The sequence below is a fragment of the Oncorhynchus nerka genome, linkage group LG4 (genome assembly GCF_034236695.1).
Source record: "Oncorhynchus nerka isolate Pitt River linkage group LG4, Oner_Uvic_2.0, whole genome shotgun sequence".
NCBI classification, from domain to species: Eukaryota; Metazoa; Chordata; class Actinopteri; order Salmoniformes; family Salmonidae; genus Oncorhynchus; species Oncorhynchus nerka.
Window position 1 is genome coordinate 84,446,963 of NC_088399.1, and position 16,571 is coordinate 84,463,533.

The window sequence follows — 16,571 nt, forward strand, 5'->3', positions numbered from 1 at the left end:
ACATCAGAGCTTTTTGAAATATGATCGGATTAGTCAAAAAAAACAATTACTGAAACATAGACCGAATTGAGCTGCCTTTCTAAACGCAGCCTATGATGCCCCATTGTTCATTTGAAATGAAATCCGCTGCACTCCCTGTGATGAACTATTGATTGGCGATGGCAATTAATTCGATTTTTTTGTTGCCATTGCCCTGGGGTGAGTTGAGCTAGCTATTCAAAATGTAACCAAAACCTCGAAGTAACTTGACCCAGGCGGTGAGTGGGCGGAGTCATCCATGTAAACATTTGTCTTATCAGGTTTCCGTACGATGTCGTGGCGTTTCCTTTTCTGCTGAATTCGTGTTGCTAGCTAGCTATCTACATCAACAACACCACTGCTTTGATACACATTATCACCTAAGTGTCACAGTTAGGATATTTTTATTGAATAAATCAAAATGAGACGAGCAGGTTTGGGTAAGACTCATGCCCCCACCCCAGTTTTAAATAGAGGACGTTCATTCAATAGCTAAAGGTAGCAGTCTGGTTAGCTAGCTAACAGTATACATTTGAACGAAATAAAGCCTCTGTATCTAGCTAACTTTACTACATCAGGGCAGCATTATCTATAACTACCGAACTGTCTTAGCTTGATAATCATGTTACCTACAGGCCTTCATAGATAGGTGACGTTTGCTAACGAAATACGTTTATTTTTAGTTAGCGACCCAGTCAGCTTATTGGGTTTGTTCATTGTGTCACAGGCGAAGGAGGACCTGAAAATTATGTGGCCAGTGGATACAGCGCGTACGAAGAGGAAAATGAACACTTACAAGAGGGTCTGAGAGCCAAAGTCAGCGCCTTGAAGCATGTTAGTATTTCGTGTTCACAGAGTTCTCCAGTAACTGTCTCCTGTTGTTATTCATTCCTTTGGTAACACTATGTAATGTTTGTCTTGCTACAGCTGTCAATAGATATCGGAACAGAAGTGAAATACCAGAAAAACATGTTGGACGATATGGTAAGCAAGTGACATGTTCAGTCATGCGTATATAGGCTACTAGGGTTTGGCCCCATAGCTAGCTATATGATTACATTTAAGATTGTGGTATTTAACATTAACGATATATCGTGAAATACAAGACGATATATGGTGATGTGCAAGACTATTCGAACTTGACAAATCAAAACTGTGCAGTTTTATCAGTTAGGCTGTATCAGTGTCTAAATTAATGAACTAATGCTTATTTTTGCCACATTATTTAATGAGAATGTGACTACTGTATAATATTGTAAATAAACACAAATTGCACAGTGGAACGATTGTCATTAAAGACGCAAAACGAGAAGAGGTCTCCCCAAATATTACCCAAGCCTATAGGTTACTCTACATAATTACTCAACTCAAGAAGCATTCACACAAATCTCCTTTATCTATACCCTCTTCTACCAGATAGCACAATCCATTAAAAGCTTAGTTGGCATCCATAACAGGTCACAATATTGCTCAACAGTAAAAAAAAACATATGAGTTCAATCACTTTTTTTTTTCAATCACTTTTTGACAGCATCCCTTTAGAGTTGAACAAAACCTTCCATATATTTTGCCCATTGTAGAAGTGCTCAGAAAGTAACTTTTTGGACCTGAATGTTTTGGCATTCAAAAGTTGACCCATTTTGCATACCCCACCATACTATCATGAGACATCCATGTCTTCATCACTGCAAAAGATAAAGTTGAGTGTGCTGCAATTTAAGTGTATAAACAGGTTTGTGAAACTACTTAATTATTTATACAAATATTTAAAAAATGGAAGTGTTATTAACTTTTAATGTCAATTATATCAAAAAATGTAAACTCTTTCATATTCGCACATGTTGTAGCTTAGACCCTACTTTACATCTGAGGTTTTTGTGTTGTACGCCCGCCATCAGTTGACACATGCTCTTGAATACAGAGTGGGTGCCATATCAACTTCTAATTACTACCACAAAGATGGCCGTCGGTCCACCCACTGTCGATGTGTTAACTTAAATGGTCATGTCTACTCTATTATTTATATTTCTATGATTTGAATCGGTTTCCTATGGAGCTTTGACAGTATCATTTCAAACATATATTCCCATTCAAGTCAACATTCCCTGATTTGTGGACATTTTATAAGCCAAAACATGACACCCAGCCTGTAGAGCATGTTGTCTCAACCAATGGCTGGAACAACACACAACCTGAGATGTAAAATAGGGTCTAAGCTACAGCATATGCTAATATGAAGGGGGGGGGGGAATTGGAGTTTAGATAATTGACGTTTAAGGTTAAATTACATTAAACTTTTTTTTCAGGAAATGTAAAAAATTGTTTGATAACCCTGTTTCTCAACCAATTATATTTTCCAGTGATGAAGACATGGCTGTTTCATGTTATGCAAAATATAACTTTTAGCACTCTTAGCGCTTGAATGTTTTGGCACTCAGGTCCAAAGTCACTTTCTGAGCACTTCTACAACGGGCAAATATGTATGGAAGGGTTCGTTCGATTCATAAAGGATGCTGTCAAAGTGATTGAATTCAAATGGATTTACCTTATTACACATTTCAGAGCAATTCAAATCAGGATGGCAAAACATGTCACTGGATGTATTGTTTTGTTATTTTTCCTACTAACAGGACTCAGACTTTGACTCAACGGGAGGTTTGCTGGGGGCCACCATAGGGAGAGTGAAGCAGCTTTCCAGGGGAAGCCAGACCAAGCTCCTGTGCTACATGCTGTTCTTCTGCTTCTTGGTCTTCACCATCCTTTACTGGTTTATCAAACTGAGGTGATGTGTTACAGGAGGCCCCGGCTTTTCCCTCCCTGCCTCGTGTTTCCTTTCCCAGTCTGTGCCATGCGTGCCCCTCTGCATCAGAAGACCAGGATGATGACAATGAGACTAAGAATGTGCTTAATGTTTGAGAAGCCTCCCCCCAAATCATCAATGACAATGTGCAATAGGGAATAATAAAAAATGTCTGTTAATTTGAGACAACCCTGATGGAATGAGTAGACACTGCCATACGTTTGTAATGTAACACTTTCATACAGAGTCCCTTAACGATGATGCATATAAGATGATGTACAGGATGAGTGATCTATTGCATCAACAAATCTGGCAAGGCTAAGCAGTAACATGTGTTACACAGGCAGCCCAATTCTGATCTTTTTCCCCCAATCACATTTTTCAGAGCTGAATAGTGAAAAAAGATTGTAATTGGGTTCGCTGTCAGAGGTTGCTTGATCCAATGTGAGACTGATTTAACATTTGATCAATAGTGTCCAACAATTGAGTTCCACTATAAACAAACATCTTGTTTTTGTTTTGAGGAATAAATGAGGGTGTGCGCTCACTTCAAACATTTCCTGTCCCATCTACAGAGACTGTTCATCTCCACTGCACACTGTTCTCCCATTAACTGATGTCAAATGTTTTATATGTAAATAAACATGGATGTTTTGGATTTGACGCTCCAGAGAGTTTGATTCTTTTCTCAACAATTGTTTTTCAAGAAGTCACAAAAGATTGAGGTATATAGCGCTTCATTTATTTTACACCACAGTACATACTATTCATTGTATTTCTAAGACTATCTACAAAAACTTGATCTTAGACATTGATTACAAATCCTCTCCACAATACACAAACAAACTCACAACTACTGTAGGACCGCAGTTTTCAATTGTCATAATGGAACAAAATCTTAGGCATGTTTCCCCAGAATGGAAACATGGAGGCACTATTTGAAAAACATTCCTGACTGGCACTGTAGTACAGTACATGCATTTTCATAAGGTAAGTGCAACACAGCGGTTAAATTGATTAACAAATTAAAATCTTAAACTGCAATTCTGATGTGTTCATTAAATTCCAGAAAATGGTTCTGTTCCTTCTGGAACTCCCCTTCATGGACTGGATAGGTGTAAGCAATATGGCATAAACTAAGAGGTATCACTTCCACCTATCCAGTCATTATAGAGAAGCATAGGAATGGGAACAATGTTCTGGATTGAGGTGCAGCACAAGGGAAAGCCATACTGGCACTGTGACATCACTTCTTGGGTAGGGTGTCCATGTACTTGCAGATGATCGACAGCATGACCTCATCAGCGCCTCCTCCAATGGACAGTAACCTGGCGTCTCTTAAGTATTTAAACAAGACAAAAAAGAAAAGCGCAAAATCGACAAATGAACACTGAGCTCATTCAATGACAGCTATTACCTCGGCCGCATTCTTAAAAACCATGAAAGCCACATGAATTTTGTGCGACAATAGGGACTCGTTTCTGATTAGATGCTTGAATTAGGTTTAATTTCTTGAGCAAAATTACCAATCTGAATATCCAGAATGTTTGTGGAATTAACTAGTATTGAAAGTCAACTCTTTGCAGTGAAAAAACAGCACCGTTGCATAACTGTATTGACTCAAATGGAAGCTCAACTGGCTATGAACTTACCGTACATGAATATCCTCCTTAAACTATCCATCTGCATATACATAGTATTTGTATATAGCAAGGTTCTGTGGATGTGATGAAACAGAGAACTTTTAACTGACCTATAGTGGCATTAAGACCTGCCCTTTGACCCCCAGATGCCAGATCACAATATGTCTCAAATAGCACCCTATTCCCTATATAGTTCACTACTTTTAAGCAGGGCCCATCAGGCTCTGGCCAAAGTAGTGGACTAATAGGGAGCCATTTGGGATGCAGACCATCTAATGTCTTCATTTGCCACGCCACTGGGTGTCACTGTAATTAGACTACAGTAGTATCAACCGTGGTTGATTAGTGTACTACTACTGTAAGAATGGCATCATCTGATCAGTGAAAGGACAACATATATACCAGTGGGTTAAATAAACTCCTTTTGAGTTTGCTAATACTTTATTTGCACATCTCCTTATAATACACTAAACAAAACTATAAACGCAACATGTAAAGTGTTGGTCCGGTGTTTCGTGAGCTGAAATAAAAGATCCCAGAAATGTTCCATACGCACAAAAAGCTTATTTCTTTCAAACTTTGTGCACAAATTTGTTTACATCCCTGTTAGTGAGCATTTCTCCTTTGCAAAGATAATCTGTCCACCTGACAGGTGTGCCATATCAAGAAGCTGATTAAACAGCATGATCATTAAACAGTTGCACCTTGTGCTGGGAACAATAAAAGGCCACTAAAATGTGCAGTTTTGTCACAACACGATGCCACAGATGTCTCACGTTTTGAGGGAGCATGCAATTGGCATGCTGACTGCAGGAATGTCCACCAGAGTTGTTGCCATATCATTTAATGTTCATTTCTCTACCATAAGCCGCCTTCAATGTCGTTTTAGAGAATTTGGCAGTACGTTCCACAGGCCTCACAAATGCAGACCACGTGTATGGTGTTGTGTGGATGAGCGGTTTGCTGATGTCAACGTTGTAAACAGAATGCCCCATGGTGGCTGTGTGGTTATGGCATGGGAAGGCCTAAGCTATGGACAACGAACACAATTGCATTTTATCAATGGCAATTTGAATGCACAGAGATACTGTGATGAGATCCTGAGGCCCGTTGTCATGCCATTCATCTGCCCCCATCACCTCACGTTTCAGCATGATAATGCACGTCCCCATGTCGCAAGGATCTGTACACAATTACTGGAAGCTGAAAATGTCCCAGTTCTTCCATTGCCTGTATACTCACCAGACATGTCACTCATTAAGCATGTTTGGGATGCTCTGGAACGACGTGTACAATAGTGCGTTCCAGTTCCCACCAATATCCAGCAACTTCGCACAGCCATTTAAGAGGAGTAGGACAACATTCCACAATCAACAGCCTGATCAACTCTATGTGAAGGAGATGTGTCGCGCTGCATGAGGAAAACGGTGGTCACAGCAGATACTGACTGGTTTTCTGATCAACACCCCTACCTTAAAAAAAAGAAGGTATCTGTGACCAACAGATGCATATCTGTATTCCCAGTCATATGAAATCCATAGATTAGGGCCTAATGAATTTATTTCAATTGACTGATTTCATTATATGAACTGTAACTCAGTAAAATCTTTGAAATTGTTGCATGTTGCGTTTACATTTTTTGTTAAGTATATTTTATACATTAATAAATATATGAATGAATGATAAAATATACATTATATAAAGTTCATGAATAGTTAGCAAACTAAATATTTAGTAATGTTCATGACACGTTTATAAGCAGAACTTGTAACCTTCACAATGTGTCGCAGAGTTTATTCAGTGCTTTAACGAAGGAGCTTGCTCCAAAACACATCTGCAATAAACATCATTGAAAGGAACTAAGCTGCTGACCTGAACCTCCTTTTAGGAGTTTCTTCTTCTCCACTCACCTGTAAAACCTGCTGACCAGGACATCGCTTGTGAAGCCCATCCCTCCCCAGTACTGCAGGCAGCTGTCCCCCACCTCCCTGGATAGACGGCCTGCCTTCAGCTTAGCCATGGACGCCAGCTTAGTCACATCGTTGCCCTTGATGTACAGAGCTGGAAATGGGAGACAGGGAAGAGGTTGATGCCAAGATTTAGGACGTGTTTCACTCAAGTCCTAAACTGATATTACTTACTGATATTATTGTCATTGATCTTTAATGTCAGATCAGTTCAGAGGAGGGAATGGGAGAATTGGGACGTGGACAGTGTCTATTTGTGCCAAACAGATGCCTCTAGTCCCTATCTAATGAAGCAGTTAACAGCTGCACTAGTGCATTGAAGCTACTGTCTGGTAAAGTGGTTGAGCATTAGTTAAAACCCCTCAAAGGCCATGGAACCCGGCCAACAGCCAGATGTGTCCAGTCTCCTGACAATGACCATTATTAGATGATGTGTTGTGTTACTGGCCTAGATTTGAAAGTTTACAGTTTATTATTATGAATCATACATAGGCTGCACTTAACTGATTGTATTTATCTGGCAGTGTTGGAGAGTAGTGAACTACATGTAGTTCAACTAGTAACTTAACTACATTTTGCAGTAGCTAGTTCTAAATTCTAATCTTCGTATTGTTTTTAGTGTTAGTTACTTTTTTTTGCCATGCAGCGTTGCAGCTAACTACTGGAATTACACACTACTGTTTCTGCCAAAATAATAGAAAATATGGGAACATTTCTCTTTGGGCCCTGGTGAAAAGTAATGCACCACATAGGGAATGGAGTGACATTTGGGATGCAGACATGATCTTATCTTGAGTAGACCCACCTGTGGAGCGATGGAGGAGGGAACGCAGCAGCTCGATCTCTGTCTCCAGCTCAGCCAGTCTGAAGTGGACTGACTGGTGGTAGAGAACAGGCATCTTGAAGATCTTCCTCTGTCTGGTGTACTGAATGGTCTCCTGGATGATGTTGTCCATCATGGTTAGAACTGAAGGGGAAATAAACGGCAGTATAGAGAATTATTTTGTTTTACAAGCAAACGTCAAGTTCGAGTTATGTGTAACTACGCAACCCCATACCAACAAGCTCTGTAGTAGCAGGATAGCTAAAGCTAAAGTCTGGACCTTGACAAACTCAACAGTGAGTGAGTGATGACCATGAAAACATGCAAGACTGATGGCTATACTTATGTTTCACAAGTATATTATTCTTCTGGCTTTATCTAGCTCTATTTGTGATAGTTTACCTTGGATGGCTGGCTTGCTAGGTAATCAATCAATCTATGATAACATCTGAGATGACCATCTGAATATGTGTTTGTTTACTTGCATGAGCTGCATTTGAAGTTGTGTGTGATCGTATCCACTGCTACGTTAACAAAGAGCTTTCTGATTCCGAACTGCACGTGCAACTTTTCATGCCGTGGCAGAGAAATGGCTCTATATAGATGCTGCTTGTCGTTTGTGTTACAGAGGGTGGAAACGGGAAGGGGCTGTGAACTATTTACTGTGTGGGGAAGTTCATGTCCTTTTTTTTTGCACCTCAAAGGGTATCACTAGTTTAACTTGGAAGTGGATGGATGATACAAGTTGATGGAGTCATATAGTGATTCATCAGTGTGGGTATGTGTATCTGTGTGTGTGTTTGTGTGACGATCCCAGGAAGAGTAGCTGCTGCTTTTGCAACAGCTAATGGGGATCCTAATAAAATTACAACAACAAAAATACCAAAAAGGCTAACAACCTACTCAGACTGACTGTTATCAAGCCCAGACTAAATTAACTGGGATATAACAAGCAGGAAGCTTTCAAGAACTTCCCGTCACCATCAATGAGATATTCCATCTTATTTATTTGCTAAAGACCTTTTATTTACACTGGCTGACATGCAGAAACCCCTTTGAATGACTCATGATAAAAAAAACAAAATGTGTTTCAGGTCTTTGAGCTACAGAAATTCTTTGGGCGAGGGAGAGAGGAAGGGAACAGGACGGAATAGGAGAGGTGTGCTTACTGTTGCCACACGCCCAAAGTCTCTCTTCCTGGAATTGAAGCATTTGATAAGTGAAGCCCATCCCCTCCTGACCAATGAGGTTCTTGCAAGGCACGCGCACGTCATCGAAGAAGACCTCTGCTGTGTCAGAGGACCACATCCCCATCTTGTCGATCTTGCGGGCGATGTGAACCCCTGTGAGGGACAGCAAAGAGAGGCGTCATCATGTGTGTCTTGGCTGGGATACCAGAGGCCATCCTGTAGCTCCCTAATGGAGTCTTAACAAATTATAACACAGTCTGGAGATTATAATAATCCCTTGATCTTGGACATTGGCTTCTGCACAGAACACTGAAAATGTTGTGAGTAATCAGAGGTATTACTAAAATGTGAATATAAATGTAATCATCTATACTTGATAGATCCCAACTTGAGATCGGCTTAATGCATGTATCGATGTGAGATGGAGAGCAGCAGGTAGCCTAGCGGTTAAGAGCATTCGGCCAGTAACAGAAAGGCGGCTTTGGTCGAATCCCAGAGCCGACTAGGTGAAAAGTCGATGTGCCCTTGAGCAAGGCACTTAAACCTTAAAATGGGAGCTTAGCACAAATTCTAACAGAATCTCAAATTAGGATTTGGCCCTCAACAATAGCCCGCTTTCAATTTCAGAACATAAGGTCAATAACTGTAGATGAAGCTATTGGCGATTGGAGAGTTTTTGTAGACTAAGTATATATAATTGTGTCTCACCAGGAGAGTTCATAGGCAGACAGATGAGGGACTTGTTCTTGTGAGACGGACCGTCACTGGTGTTGGCCAGGAGACACATCCAGTCAGCCTGGGTGCCGTTAGTGGTCCACATCTTACCACCGTTCACCACATACTCATCCCCTTCACGCACAGCGTTCGTCTTGATGGCTGAGAGAGAAAAAAATATGACTTGTTCTATAGAACAACCTTTTCCAAACAACTGTGGCCCACTCATGTCTTAACAAACAGCCCAAAAGGAATCACACTATGGGGAACACTACTGTAGTTAAGAGATACAATTTCCATGAGGACAGATCTAAAGTATAAAAAATATCCAGAAATGTTCCAAACGCACAAAAAGGGTATTTATCTCAAATGTTGTGCGCAAGTTTGTTTACATCCCTCTTAGTGAGCATTTCTCCTTTGCCAAGATAATCCATCCACCTGCCCGGTGTGGCATATCAAGAAGCTGATTAAACAGCATGATCATTACACAGGTGTACCTTGTGCTGGGTACAATAAAAGGACACACTAAAATGTGCAGTTTTGTCACACAACACAATGCCACAGATGTCTACATTTTGAGGGAACACGCAATTTGCAGGACTGCAGGAATGTCCACCAGAGTTGTTGCCAGAGAATTGAATGTTAATTTCTCTACCATAAGCTGCCACCAACATCGTTTTAGAGAATTTGGCAGTACGCCTAACCGGCCTCACAACTGCAGACCACATGTAGCCATGCAAGCCCAGGACCTCCACATCAGGCTTCACAACCACAGACCACGTGTAGCCATGCAAGCCCAGGACCTCCCCATCAGGCTTCACAACCACAGACCACGTGTAGCCATGCAAGCCCAGGACCTCCCACATCAGGCTTCACAACCACAGACCACGTGTAGCCATGCAAGCCCAGGACCTCCACATCAGGCTTCACAACCACAGACCACGTGTAGCCATGCAAGCCCAGGACCTCCCCATCAGGCTTCACAACCACAGACCACGTGTAGCCATGCAAGCCCAGGACCTCCCCATCAGGCTTCACAACCACAGACCACGTGTAGCCATGCAAGCCCAGGACCTCCCCATCAGGCTTCACAACCACAGACCACGTGTAGCCATGCAAGCCCAGGACCTCCACATCAGGCTTCACAACCGCAGACCACGTGTAGCCATGCAAGCCCAGGACCTCCACATCAGGCTTCACAACCACAGACCACGTGTAGCCATGCAAGCCCAGGACCTCCCCATCAGGCTTCACAACCACAGACCACGTGTAGCCATGCAAGCCCAGGACCTCCCCATCAGGCTTCACAACCACAGACCACGTGTAGCCATGCAAGCCCAGGACCTCCACATCAGGCTTCACAACCGCAGACCACGTGTAGCCATGCAAGCCCAGGACCTCCACATCAGGCTTCACAACCACAGACCACGTGTAGCCATGCAAGCCCAGGACCTCCACATCAGGCTTCACAACCACAGACCACGTGTAGCCATGCAAGCCCAGGACCTCCCCATCAGGCTTCACAACCACAGACCACGTGTAGCCACGCCAGCCCAGGACCTCCCCATCGGATTCTTCACCTGCAGGATCATCTGAGACCAGCCACTCGGACATCTGATGAAACTGAGAAGTATTTCTGTCTGTCTGTAATAAAGCCCTTTTGTGGGGAAAAACGCATTCTGATTGGCTGGGCCTGGCTCTCCAGTGGGTGGGCCTATGCCCTCCCAGACACACCCATGGCTGTGCACTTGCTCAGTCATGTGAAATCCATAGATTAGGGCCTAATGAATGTATTTCAATTGACTGATTTCCTCATATGAACTGTAACTCAGTAAAATGGTTGAAATTGTTGTATGTTGCATTTATATGTTTGTTCAATGTAGATTCAACCGCGGGAAGATTTCTTCTTGAGCGGATGGTCAGCGTGCCAGAATATAATTACAAATATTTTGTAGACTGCAAATTGACAGCAAGAAGCCCAAACATATTTAATATTTGACTAAAACATTTCAAACCCTGCTTACATTTGTATATGATCACATATACACTATATATGCACAAAAGTATGTGGACACCCCTTCAAATTAGTGGATTCGCTACTTCAGCCACACCTGTTGCTGACAGGTGTATAAAGTCAAGCACACAGCCATGCAATCTCCATAGACAAACATTGGCAGTAGAATGGCCTTACTGAAGAGCTCAGTGATTTGTAACGTGGCATCGTCATAGGATGCCACCTTTCCAACAAGTCAGTTTGTCAAATTTCTGCCCTGCTAGAGCTTCCCCTGACAACTTTAACTGCTGCTGCAATACTTACTACTGAGTTCCAAACTGCCTCTGGAGGCAATGTCAGCATAAGAACTGTTAGTCAGGAGCGTCATTAAATGGGTTTCCATGGTTGAGCAGCCGCACACAAGCCTAAGATCACCATGCGCAATGCCAAGCGTCGGCTGGAGCGGTGTAATGCTCGCCGCCATTGGACTCTGGAGCAGTGGAAACGTGTTCTCTGGAGGGATGAATCACGCTTCCCCTATTTGGCAGTCCGACAGACAAATCTGGGTTTGACAGATTGCCAGGCTACCTGCCCCAATGCATAGTGCCAACTGTAAAGTTTGGTGGAGGAGGAATAATGATCTGAGGCTGTTTTTCATGGTTCAGGCTAGGCCCCTTAATTCCAGTGAAGGGACATGTTAACTCTATAGCATACATTGACATTCTAGATGATTCTGTGCTTCCAACTTTGTGGCAACAGTTTGGGGAAGGCGCTTTCCTGTTTCAGCATGACAATGCCCCCAGGCACAAAGCGAGGTCCATACAGAAATGGTTAGTTGAGATCGTAGTTGAAGAACTTGACGGGCCTGAACAGAGCCCTGACCTCAACACCCATGGGATGAATTGGAACGCAGACCGCAAGTCAGGCCTAATCGCCCAACATCAGTGCCCAACATCAGTGCTCGACCTCACTAATGCTCTTGCAGCTGAATGGAAGCAAGTCCCCACAGCAATGTTCCAACATCTAGTGGAAAGCCTTCCCAGAAGAGTGGAGGCTGTTACAGCAGCAATGTTCCAACATCTAGTGGAAAGCCTTCCCAGAAGAGTTGAGGCTGTTACAGCAGCAAAGGGGGGACCAACTCCATATTAATGCCCATGATTTTAGAATGAGATGTTTGACGAGCAGGTGACCACATACACTACGATACTAAAAGTCTCTCTCTATTTTGCGTGGGAATACTTTGGAACAGATTTCCAAAATTAATTGCACTTGGAACCAAATTGCTGTTCTTTCTTCTTTGTCCAACAATAAAAAAAAATATATATATATATATTTTTCATGCTCAATAAACTTGGGGGGACAAATGAAATCACACGCGTGCCCGCCAGTTGGGGAACCCTAGTATAGATTAACAATTGATTGGTGCCCGATTAGAGCCTGTGGTGATATTACTCTAAACAGAACAGAAATCATTCTTTATTCTCCAAATCAGTGTAGGTGCACAGATAAGCATGCATTTTCTTCCTGCTTTGAACAAGATGAAACAAGGGAGAAAATATATGTATATATATTTGTTATTTTCATGCTATCATTTGCCATTAAGAGTGTTTTAATCATGCTGGTGCTCTGATGTCCCCCACATTAGAAATATATTGAGCCTCCTTTTCCGTCCCAGATTGGTTGAGTGTTTACTGAGAATCTGCTTTAGGGATGAGAAGAAGTTAGGCTATGATAAAATACTGGTGGGATACTAAATGAAGGCAACGTACTAGCAACATCTGAGCCGGCTCCGACTTCACTCACTCCCAGACAGGCCACTTTGTCTCCCATTATGGAGGGCAGCAGAAACTCCTTCTTCAGCTCTGTAGAGCCAAACCTACAGTATATGCCATTTAGCACAGTGTCACAACACACAGAGACAATGTGGTTAAAGAGCTGATCAAGTAACTGCTCTGTTAGACTTCCAGTCATTGAGCTAACGCTAGTTAGCTTCTTTCAAACTGCACATAGAAACATAACAATGGAATTCATCTGACCCTGGGCAAGTAGAAAAAGGGCTTAGTTGCCAAAACCTTGCACTTATTTTGCTATGTATAATGAATAGCATACATACAGCGTCTTGACTCATCATCAACACAATATATTCTGAAGTATTTAAACATCTGTCAAGTATTACTTGTAGAAGCCACTAAGTCCTGGTTTTGGTTTGTTGGTGTGCATATTGAAGCGGAGATGTCAGAAGAGTGGGTTGTCTCCAAGTCTTCAAAAAAGCTTGACTTTACAAATGTTTCTTGTGTGTGTGTGTATGTGTGTGTCAGTGGGAATCAGAGACTAATTTATGCAGTTTAGAAATAAAATTACATTGGGAAGGGTGGGGTGGGAGACAAAGGGGGGGGGTGCCAAAGGGAAAAAGCTATGTGATTGTGCAATTGATTGTATGTCTTTACTTTCCTCTATTAAAATATTATACAAAATAAAAATGAAATGACTTGCTTGATTGGCTCATAATGAAAATAACATGTCTATGGGCCAGATGGGTGCATATACATTACCTGGCCAGGGCAGGTGTGGCCATATCAGTCTGGACTCCGATGGCCATGGGGATGCCTCCACAGCGGATGTTACCCAGCTCCTCTGACACGGCTATACTGTAGCTGAAGTCCAGACCCAGGCCTCCATACTCTGCACAGAACACATAAACACAATTACTACCACCCTGTAGCACTCACTTCTGTAATCATGAAGTGCTTTGAGAGGCTGGTTATGGCATACATTAACTCCACCATCCCATCCCCCCTAGACCCACTCCAATTTGTATACCACCCCAACAGATCCATAGATGATGCAATCTCAATTGCTCTCCACACTGCCCTCACCCACCTAGATAAGAGTAATACCTGCATGAGAATGCTGTTCATTTGACTATAGCTCAGCGTTCAAAACCCCTCCAAGCTCATCACCAAGCTTAGGACCCTTTGCAACTGGATCCTGGACTTCCTGATGGGCCGACCCTAGCTCGTGAGGGTAGGCAGCATCACCTCCGCCACTCTGACCCTTAACACAGAGGCCCCACAGGGGGGTGCGCTTAGTTCCCTCCTGTACTCCCTGTTCACCCACAACTGTGTGGCTATGCACGACTACAACACCATTACCAAGTTCTCTGACGACACAAAGTGATAGGCCTGAGTCAGCATACAGGGAGGTCAGTGACCTGGCAGTGCGGTGCCAGAGCAACAACCTCTCCCTCAACGTCAGCAAGACCAAGGACCTGATTGTGGACTAGAGGAAACGGGGGGCGAGCACGTCCCCATCCACAGGGCGGCAGCGGAGCAGGTAGACAGCTTCAAGTTCCTCTGTGTCCAAATCGCTAGACTTAAAATGGTCCAAACACACACGCACAGTCGGGAAGAAGGTGTGAAGTTTGGCGAAAGGTTCTACAGTCGTACCATTAAGAGCATGTTGACTGGCTGCATCACTGCTTAGTAAGGCAATAACACTGTCCTTGATGGCATTGCGCTACAGAGGGTTGTGGGGACAGTCCAGTAAATCACTGGGGCCGAGCTCCCTGCCATCCAGGACATCTATATCAGTCGGTGTGAAAAGAAGGCCTGGAAAATCAAAGACTCCAACCACCCAGGCCATAGATTTTCTCTGCTGCCGCATGGCAAGAGGTACCGGTGTATCAAGTCTGACACCAACAGGCTCTTGAACAGCTTGTATCCCCAAGCAATACAACTGATAAATAGCTAACAAAATAGCCACACGGACTATCTGAGTTAACCTGACCCTACACACTTACACACACTGTCACTCCAACACACACACAAACACTGATTCCATCATTTGCTCACTCACACATAATATGCACATACATTTATACTGACTCTACACACCCACTCACATACAAGCTGCTGCTACTCTGTTCTTATATCCTGTTGCCTAGTCCCCTTACACATATCTACCTCCATCACTCCAGTATCCCTGCACATGTAAATATGGTATTGGAATGGACTTTTTAAACATTTCCTTTATATAGTATGCTTACTTAATTGCGTATTTCATATTTCCTATTCTTATTTCTCGTGTTTTTTTCTAGTATTACATTGTTATTGATTATTGCATTGTTGGGTTTTGAGTTTGCAAGAAAGGCAATTCACTGTACGTGTGACATTAAAACTTGAAACTTAAACACCCTCTTAAAGGGATAGTGTTCCACATTAAAACATGACATATTGGTTTCCTTACCCTGTAAGCAGTCTATGGACATGGTAAGACATGGTAAGACAGCAATCCATGCTTTTAGTTTACCTAGCCACTGTCTCCAAATGTAAACTTTTTAGCTTTTGTGGCACAAATCCAATGCAAGTCAATATCTCCTATATTAGCATTTTCTACACTTCATGTCCAAGTCACACTCCAAAAGCAGCACTAAGGTGACACAGAAAATAGAATACATTAGAAATGATTTATTTACTTCTCACTTGAATGTCAAATTGGACAATTTACATTAATCAACTAGCTCTAATCTGCCGAATGGAACCAGACAGTAATTCAATGGGAAGATAATATTCTGAAACCTTTTTTCAGATTTTATCATGTTAGTTATGAACACCACAAAGCGTGACTAACCATCAGACACGGGATAAAAAGACAGACACTAATGATGACAAGGATGAATAACAACAAGAACATTGACACCAGAGAGTTCTAGTCTCTCTAGCCAGAAGGGTCAGAGTCACCTGCCAAATGGCTCTCAGAATATTGCAGCCGGGGCGAAAACTGTGGCAGGACAAGGAAAACACTGAACATAGGTGCCAAAAACCAGAGGAAAAACTAGAGGAAACAGGCACAGCTGTGTGGAGATAAATGTGTGACAGGCCTGGAACCCTGTGGACCTTATAGACAGAGGTGCGACTGAGTTTTAGCAAAACAGCCCCACGCGATAGTGGAGCGAAGGAAAGCAAACAAAATCACTGCCAGCCATAGATATCCTTACACGTATGTTTTTACAGGACGGGGTCCCACCATAGTACAACAATGACCCACCTAAAACAAACAACATTAAGGGCTTAATTAAGCCTTCCTAAGCCCTTCATAAGATCTACATCAAATCAAATTGTATTAGTCACGTGCCGAATACAACAGGTGTAGACCTTACCATGAAATGCTTACTTACAAGCCCTTAACCAACAATGCAGTTCAAGAAATAGAGTTAAGAAAATATTTACAAAATAAACTAAAGTAAAAAAATAAAAGTAAAAAAATAAATAAAAAAAAGTAACAAGAAAATTACATAACAATAACGAGGCTATATACAAGGGTTTGAAACTGAGCAAATCATACTTTGTCCGTGTCTGATCTGTGTAAACGTTTTCACCCAACCTCCTGGTCTGCCACAATACAACACACACATCACGACAAGA

General features: G+C 42.4%; 2 protein-coding genes across 2 annotated transcripts in view; one reads left to right on the forward strand and one right to left on the reverse strand.

Moving 5' to 3' along the window:
- Positions 1 to 289: 289 nt before the first annotated feature.
- On the forward strand, positions 290 to 3,476 carry LOC115128706 (BET1 homolog). The gene is made up of 4 exons (XM_029658802.2): positions 290 to 458; positions 746 to 852; positions 946 to 1,002; positions 2,649 to 3,476. Exons 1-4 carry the CDS (start codon positions 440 to 442, stop codon positions 2,802 to 2,804), a joined length of 339 nt encoding a protein of 112 aa, XP_029514662.1. The 5' UTR covers positions 290 to 439; the 3' UTR covers positions 2,805 to 3,476.
- A 62-nt stretch (positions 3,477 to 3,538) lies between these two features.
- zgc:85777 (uncharacterized protein LOC405871 homolog) overlaps positions 3,539 to 16,571 on the reverse strand; it is a 40,789-nt gene continuing 27,756 nt past the window's right edge. The window contains 7 exon segments of the mRNA XM_029658801.2: positions 3,539 to 4,155; positions 6,372 to 6,522; positions 7,234 to 7,395; positions 8,421 to 8,594; positions 9,150 to 9,317; positions 12,918 to 13,024; positions 13,701 to 13,830. Coding sequence (XP_029514661.2) covers positions 4,065 to 4,155; positions 6,372 to 6,522; positions 7,234 to 7,395; positions 8,421 to 8,594; positions 9,150 to 9,317; positions 12,918 to 13,024; positions 13,701 to 13,830 — 983 coding nt within the window. The 3' untranslated portion in view covers positions 3,539 to 4,064.

Bases quoted from the DNA above. Each gene is read 5' to 3' on its own strand.
- LOC115128706 (XM_029658802.2), top strand. The intron at 853-945 runs GTTAGTATTTCG...GTCTTGCTACAG, and splicing joins AAGTCAGCGCCTTGAAGCAT to CTGTCAATAGATATCGGAAC. The intron at 1,003-2,648 runs GTAAGCAAGTGA...TCCTACTAACAG, and splicing joins AAAACATGTTGGACGATATG to GACTCAGACTTTGACTCAAC.